The 8,602-nt window shown below is 40.4% G+C and overlaps 1 protein-coding gene across 2 annotated transcripts; it reads left to right on the top strand.

Annotated features, from left to right (window-relative positions):
• Nucleotides 1–1,578: 1,578 nt before the first annotated feature.
• nkx2.4a (NK2 homeobox 4a) lies at nt 1,579–4,170 on the top strand. Of its 2 annotated transcripts, none has more exons than XM_088433173.1 (2): nt 1,579–2,089; nt 2,893–4,170. In XM_088433173.1, the coding sequence occupies exons 1-2, from the start codon at nt 1,711–1,713 to the stop codon at nt 3,567–3,569; spliced, it is 1,056 nt and encodes a 351-aa protein (XP_088289299.1). In that variant the 5' UTR covers nt 1,579–1,710; the 3' UTR covers nt 3,570–4,170. The 2 variants fall into 2 exon arrangements, with proteins under 2 accessions (XP_088289299.1, XP_088289300.1); XM_088433174.1 differs by having other exon boundaries at nt 2,920–4,170.
• Nucleotides 4,171–8,602: the final 4,432 nt, after the last annotated feature.

The raw sequence follows: 8,602 nt of genomic DNA on the forward strand, positions 1-8,602 counted from the left end.
CCCCCCCCCCCCCCCAACGATTCCTTCCCTGGCGCCTGTCAGTTTGCCGAGAGATTACAATGTCAGGTCAAGACTGCAACAAAGTGTCATCAATGCATGCTGGCCAGGCTTGAGTGTTCAAGGATTAGAATGTCTCCAAATCGCATTATGTCTTCAAAGCACTTTCACAAAATTGTAAAACTGCAACTTTACAAGATGTCGTTTTGCCCAAATGGTGCACCTGCGCCATTAAATGAGATCAAAATTAAAAGCTACTGATAAAAACGGCTTAACTGCTATTTTGTAACCGGGAATGTTAAGATTTTGGTTAACTTTTTATTTTAATGTAATTATCTTCCCGATGATTAATGTACTTTTATGATTACATGATAACAGTACCAACATGTAAATTATAATCATTTATGGCAACAATGCTAAGATGTTTGCTCCAAAACATTTTTTATAACCAACTTAAATATTTATCCAAGTTTGTTGGCTTGAAATTAGGACTTCAATCAATTTTTTACAGTGTATATTTAAATGCATTATTTATATACTTATTTTTCTCCATTCAAGTTGCACAATACCAACCAATATATTATGAACATTTCACAGGCTTAACTCGTATTAAGGACATAGAGGTGAACTTATATACATATATGGTTGGTTGAATTTATAATTTCAAGCCAACAAAGTTGGAAAAATATTTAACTTGGCTATTAAAAAAAAAAAAGAACAAAACAGCATGTTACACGCCAAGGTGGAAATGGACTGTCCACCAACCTAAATATATTCGAATCGTCTAAAAACGACTCAGGAAATTATTTTGGAGCAAACAACATTGTAATCCTAGGATTGTTGCCAGAAAAGTTTATAATTTATATGTCGGTATTGTTCCACCTTACTTTCATTTTAATTCAATTGCCCACACATCCTTCTTTCCTTCTTGTATTAATCGTGGACTGATTCTTGAGCGAGTTCGCGATACGCGCTCTTAAATGTCACTGTTTCTGGCAAAATGATAATGAAGGGGGTGTATTCCATCCATTGAAATGTGGAAGAAAGTTGAAACGATAATGAACGATGCCTGAAGTGTGCATTCAAAAGAAATACCAAGCAATGCAAACTCCAACACTGAATGTTTTTCAACGTTCTTAAAAGTAAGCATTTTGCAAAGGCAACATTTCTGCAGGTTTTGTGCGGGTGTACCTAATGTTATGGTCAGTGAGTGCGTTCGTTTTGTGAAAATGCAGTTTGAGAAGCATTAAGAGGCATGTTATTCTACTTCATGTGCCACTTTGATGATACTTGTTGGCCCTGTATTTCTTCAAAGTGCTCTCAAAGTTTGTTTCCCGGAAAAAAAGAAAACAGCTGATGATGAATGTGGGTCATTCTTCATCGGCAACAAGATAAAGGCAACGTTTTTCGTCGCGTGCTCGTCGGCGTAAATGAAAGTTTGTTTTCATGAATTATGCGCGTAAAATGTCAATGACCATTGTTTGGCGCTTGAGGCGCGTGGCTCCGCCCCCCGGTGTTTGTCATAAACCTGGCTCCTGGCTCCAATAAACCCGGGCTAAGAGCGCCCTGGGCTCGCCTCCTTCTCCAAGGCGATCAATAGGATCTCAGGCGCACTCCAAGCCCTCTCTTACGTAGACCCCCAACAAGGAGAGAGCCGATACAACAACACGCTTGATCTGCTCCACCACCAAAAATCTACCTGCCTTCTGAATCATGTCGTTGAGCCCCAAGCACACAACGCCTTTTTCAGTGACAGACATTTTGAGTCCAATCGAGGAGACCTACAAGAAGTTCAGTGGCATGGACGGCGCGGGGAACCTGAGCTCTCCGCTGGGAGGCTACCGGCAGCCTCAGGTGTCTCAGAGCGGCATGCAGCAGCACTCCATGGGCCACAACGGCGGGGTGGCGGCCGCCTACCACATGCCGCACTCCGTGTCCCAGTTCTCCCACAGCGCCATGGGGGGATACTGCAATGGGAGCATTGGCAACATGGGCGAGTTGCCGTCCTACCAGGAGAGCATGAGGAATAGCGCTGCTGCTGCTGCAGCAACAGGCTGGTACAGCACCAACCCTGATCCCAGATACTCCACCAGTAAGTGCGGGACTTGCGCACCGCATCTTCCTCCTTTTTCTTTCTTTCCTTCTTTTTTTTTTAGCCCTCTTCTGCACTCCTGCAATCGAAATAAACTAAAGCACGGTAACTCTAAGAAAATTAAGCTTTCACACAAGTGGATCTACAGGATTTTAGTTTATCGGATTCCTAGGACACGTCGAACACACTTACGAAGGACGTTATTGGTCCTTATTGTAAGTCTGACTCATTATTATTATTATTATTATTATTATTATTATTATTATTATTATTATTATTATTATATGTCTACCTTATGTTTTATCACCAAATCACAAGACATCAACTTCTGAAATTTTGTTTTTAGTAACCTAATTTGTCATACTTTTTCGATGTCGTTTAAAAAACAAAACAATGTTTTCTGTTTACATTGTTTTGTTTTTAGTAACCTAATTTGTTATAGTTTTTCGACGTCGTTTAAAAAAAATAAAACGACGTTTTCTGTTTACATGGTTCACAATTAACATTTAGCGGCTGATTTTCTTTTCAATTGCAAGGTGTTTCATTTATATAAATGAGTGTGTAATTATTTTTTAACATTTTAAAATGTAAACAGCCTTTATTATTAGCATGCGCAGATAATAAATTCCAACTCTGAGCCCAGATAAATTACAGTTTTACTATTAATATTACTATCAGTAATAACATTTCCAGATGGTAAAAAAAATTAACCGTAAATTGAAAAAAACACACAAGCGTGAGACAGAGCGGTGATGTGCTCTTGTGTTAATTGAACGCACATAAAATGTATGTATATGTTTAAGTTTCTAGATTCATGGGACCTTCCACAGGTATGAACATGGCGGCCATGGGGGGTCTCACGGGGATGGCGGACGCATCCAAGTCCATGCCGGCCCTGCACGCGGCGCCCAGGAGGAAGCGGCGGGTGCTCTTCTCGCAGGCTCAGGTCTACGAGCTGGAGAGGAGGTTCAAGCAGCAGAAGTACCTGTCCGCACCCGAGAGGGAGCACCTGGCCAGCATGATCCACCTGACGCCGACCCAGGTGAAGATTTGGTTCCAGAACCACCGCTACAAGATGAAGCGCCAGGCTAAGGACAAGGCGGCGCAGCAGATGCAACAGCAACAACAGCAGCAGCAACAGCAGGACGGGACCATGTGCCAGCAGCAGGCCCAGTCCCCGAGGCGCGTAGCCGTACCGGTTCTGGTCAAGGACGGCAAACCCTGCCAAAACGCCTCCAACACGCCGACGCCGAATCAACAAGGCGTGCAGCAGAACCAACAGGGCCAGCAACAGAACGGGGCTGGAGTGGTGCTCGTACACCAGAACCAGCAGCAGGTAAACGATTTGGACCTGGAGGAGATGTCGCCTAGCCCCCCCTCGCTGCACAGCCAGCTCAGCATGGCCCAAATAGACACTTCTGCTGTCGATTACACCAGTAATATGGTCAGCTCGAACCTCCTCTACGGCAGAACGTGGTAGTACCCTGCGCAGACTTTTTGGTTTGTTTTGTTTTTCTTAATCAACCAGCGGATGGTGAGCCCCTTTCAGACACGCATATAAACACCAAATATGGGTTCGATTAAACAACAACAACAACAACAAAAGACAAAAGTGAGGGCCGCTGCAGCCCCGGGCCCGCGCACGCGAGAGCACCAGCTGATCAGGGCACATTTTCTTGACATCTCTAAAGAAGGGAGTCTATTTTTGAACATTACACACATGGTTGACCCTTGAAAAGCAATCAAGACGCTTGGGCCCCTTTTGCAAGCTTTTGGACCTCCCTCATGATGTTTTAATGTTAGTCTATGTTCGGAGAAAGAAAAAAAAAGAAATCGATAAGGATCGAGGTGAAGTCCCAAACTGGAATTTTGTCATATTGTAAACTAATGTATTCAATTAGAATTCTCAAATGAATTAGGAGTTTGTATATTTGGCTAACACGTTTAATTGTATTATAATCGTTATTTGCGTCCACTTTTATGTTTTCTTTATTCTTTTGTAAGTTAAATACGATTAAATGGAGCTGCTGTATATGTTTCAAACCCAAATGAACAATAAGAATAAATAACTTGAAGTGTGAGAGCGGTTTTTTGTTTTTAAGGAATCTGTTTTGAAGTGCATTTTCATTCTGTTGAGACTGTCGCCAAATTGAGAGGGAAAGCAAGGTCGATGAGGGAGTCCGTATTGTTCAGGTGACATTTTGGAGGGCTGTCTTTCAAACTGCAAAAAAATCCAAGCCTGGAATTAAGCCTTTATAATTACTTTAACACTTATTCCCACGATGATGTTTACATGCGTGTGTATTACTTTTATCCGACTCTTTTTTTAAACTTGTTTTAACAGACATTTTTTTTTTCGCCGCGATGGTCAGTTGCACATTTGGATTGTAAACGCGACCTTCATAACACAATTAATTTTAAGAAATAGATAGTAGTTACAAATATAGAAGTAATGGTTGCTAAATGTGTAGATTAAATATAGAAATGCAGTTTATCAAAAAAATCGTATTATAACGGATTTTATATATATATATATATATATATATATATATATATATATATATATATATATATATATATATATATATATATATATATATATATATATAATCCGTTATTCCCAATAATTACATTTTATTATTATTCGCATTTATGTTTTACTTGTATTGTGAAAATTCCATTTACGTCATTGATTGAATATTTAAAATAATGAAAAACAGAATTGCTGTACTCTGTACACTCTCGCTATAGCACAAGCTTGATATTAGTACAGCAAGACGCTAGTCTTAATTTTGATCACATACACCCCCGCGCACACACACGCACACACAGACACAAGTATGATCGCGATCAATCTCTTGAAAAGATAAATGATTTGTGCAAAGCAACTCCAAAGTGTTTAAGCTCATCACTCGTGTCGGGGTGTCCTCCAAAAGCAGCGGCTGATAATAGCATCCAACATTTCATTTCCTGTGGTCATTTAAACGACTTGTGGAGCCCTTTCGGTGATGACACCCTGCCATGATGATGATGGCCATCAGTGTGTGTCAATGGAGACCTCGGAGAGCCTCCATTTCCCAAGCCCTTCACATACCTAGCAGCTGTATGTATATGTGCTATCATCCCCACACTCCAAGGGCGATCAGAGCCAATATGCACCTGACATTTGAAATTGGCCGCAACAAGTCCGTCTGGAGGGAGTTGGATAAGAGCATTAAACAACGACAAATGCATTCCTGGATGCACTTTGATGCTGCAAGATGTTTCGGATAGATTTTGTCCCGAAATTGAGGGCATGAATGAGCTGTCAACAAAGCTTTTGATGGTGGACCACATGAAATGAAAGTGGAGGTGAAGCCATTCTTTTCTATTTTCAATAGCCATAGTTATGGCGCTCTAATAGGCTATGCTTGGTAATCACTGCCTATTGTGTCTGTTGCTTCTTTCACATTATTGTGGGGTGAACCTTTCTTTGTAAGGAAATATGAGTCTGACCGGGTACTGTAATTGCTGTTGGAAGCATCATTTCGGGCCGGAAACTTTTGGGGTGACAGTGTCACTTCCACACTGCGCGAGAATGCACACACATGTACATCTTCATGAAAATTCATTCCTCATGCGCACATTCGCAACTGAATGATACATTTCATAAAATTGCCTCTATTATACAAAGCAGATATTTCCATAAAGGCCAGATGGACTCTATAGCAATATGCCTTAAATGCCGCATCTAGGTTGTAATAGAGTTTGATAAGACAAGGATAGTCTTTTTTTCTCCCACGTGCAAAGGATTTTTCCGTCTATTCTTGTCAGGTAATTGCAGGTTGCACTCCATGATGTGCGTGTGGTTTCCGCAGCCCCCCGAGCCCCGAGACCCCCTCCCAACTCCCTTGCCTCCCTTTATTCTACTTAATATGTCAGAAGGTCTGATCACAGAGGAATCTTTTCAAGTCCTATTGATGTGTTCCTCAATTGACCATGGCGACCCAGCAACCTAGTGAGCGCTAATTGGCAAGAGCTTAACATTATCGGCTCTATAGTTTACCTACCAACATACATCCTTCTTCATATTCTTTTTGTTTGTTTTTTTTTGTAATCTGTGGTTTATATGTGAAGGGAGATGTTTTGTGGTATTGGTCTTGGCTTGACAAAGAGATTCGAATATGGAGGCCGCTTTTCCCACTAATGATTTCTTTTCAGGCAACTCTATTTTTTTAAAGTATAATTTTCCATGAAAAGAAACGCGCTGTTGCATTAACTGGTGAAATAGCTGTTAATTATTCATTTGAAAATTCATGATTGTGCTGGTTTAAGAATGTGTCAAAAGAAAAGTGTGTATTTTCAGGTGTTCCCACAACTATGTGACTGTTGGTACCAATGTTATCTCCAGCCTTGGAAAACAGACTCCCTGTTTTGGGAGGCAAAAAAAAAAAAAAATTGCTACTATCTAGATGCAACCATGGCTTGATGTAATAACTCTGACTATAGTGCCCAATCAATGTCTCTTAATGCAACCGAGGCCAATTGGTTGCGCCAATGGGTCTCATCTCAATTGGTTTGCAATCTGAAGGAGAATAACATAACTGGACCCACGCAGACCTCCACTGTTACCTTACTCCGCAGAGTAGGGTAGTTCAAAACATTCCAAGAGAGATTCTTTCTTTCAGTCATCGATTGAAGCAACTGGCTCAAAGTGAATGGTTGATGCAGGTGTAGTTAGCGTTGTTTTTTCTGCATGATTCGTGTTGACATTAATGAAGCAGTGAAATGTGCTGCAATCGATTCGGTTTTATGTTTAACACAAAGAGGTTGCGTTAAGCCTCACTCGACTGCCTTTGTTTCTGCTGCTCTCGATTTGTTGTTGTTATGCAAGAGGTTCAATCGCTGCAAAAACGGTTTCCTTTATTTTAATATGAGTATGTGAGCTTTATTGATAATGTTATCAGGATTTTTTTTTTAGCTTGACAGAGCTGAATTAGATGGCGCAGTTGTGCCTCATGTTGCAACGGGTGATTGTATATTGACCTCATTAATGCAGAGTGTGCACCGGGGAATGGATTTTATAAGAGGCAGGCAAAATTATTAGCATACGAGTGAAGTTACTAAATTGCAAAGTTCTGAGTGATTCGAGAGCGGTGTGCCCGTTCCGTCAATGAGAGACAATCTTTCATGTATTAAAACACGCTTCTGATGGATATTTTTTGAACGTCTTGAAATGCAAAAGAAACACAGCGCTCATAATGAAAACATATCAACATTGCTCCTTGAAAAAGATTTGAATGAAAGTAAAACTCAACACAAGATCTTTTCAAACACATTTGCACACTAACATGAATTCCAAGGATTTTTCCCTGCCAGCACTAAGCCCTGAACAGTCTTCATTACTGTCTGTACAATAAGCGGGCATTGGATGAAGGATGGAAGAACTCTGTTAAGAGTGTGTGCGGGTGGGGTTGGGTTGGGGGAGCATCCCTTATTAGAAAACCATGTCACATTCTCTCCTGACTCGCTCTAATGCCAATAATCCCCCCTCCAGGTCCCCATATGCATGTTTTTCACTTGGCCATAAGTATTTAAAGAAACTGTTTTCAGTTGCCACTAATAACTACTGACCTCCAGTGACACGGGCCAACAATGGCTTTGCCAGGCCTCAAACGCACAACCAAAGAAGCTGATTAGGAACTCAAGTGGTTTGAAGCAAGAATCAATGGCCGCTCTGTCCTGCCGTGGCGCTTCCAGCATGGCGCGGATGATTGTGGGACTTCCATTAGTTCTGCTTCATTAAGTCGCACAAACTCTTCTTTAAGAAAATTAGTTCAGCTAGTCCCACAAAAAAAATCTATCGGGGCTTCGCTGCGGCGGCTCCTGCTGAGAAGCACGTGTGCTGAGACTGAAGGCAATAATATGTGGAAACTTTGCATTAGAATGGAAGCTTTGACAATATGTTGCCTTAGAATCAGGTGGAGAGTGTATTTAGCCTGCATTTTTATGGCAAACTCACATTACTGAAAATCCCGATACACGATGCTAACATCACGATTAATGAGTCATTGAGTGCTTAATTTCTTTTAAACAAACTTTGGAAAATGGTTACTAATGGTTAACAAAATGGTTTAAGTTCAAAGTAAAGTACTGATTCAAGAAACTGATGAGCTAGCCTGGTTAGCATTAGCCTTCATGCTAAAAACAAAATGACCACTGCAGTTTTTAAATAACCTTTATCCAGACCAAAAAAAACCCTGCAAAATATACTGAGAAGACATGATATTTAAGACACAGAACAAATTTGTACTTGTAATATTTAGTCAACAATCCATTGATATGGCAGCAAGTCATATGATTAACTAAGCAAACAAAACAAAAATGTGATTGTTATTCACTCTTGCTTTAAGACATTCCAAACTATGTAAAAATGCTTTTTGTTTTTGTTGTTGTTTTTTTTTAACAAACTTTTATGAATTTTAATTTACTAATATAGAATAGTATAATTTATGTTATGAACTAGAACACTGG

This window comes from Hippichthys cyanospilos, chromosome 14 (genome assembly GCF_059441005.1).
Source record: "Hippichthys cyanospilos isolate Australia breed blue-spotted pipefish chromosome 14, RoL_Hcya_1.0, whole genome shotgun sequence".
Taxonomy (NCBI): domain Eukaryota; kingdom Metazoa; phylum Chordata; class Actinopteri; order Syngnathiformes; family Syngnathidae; genus Hippichthys; species Hippichthys cyanospilos.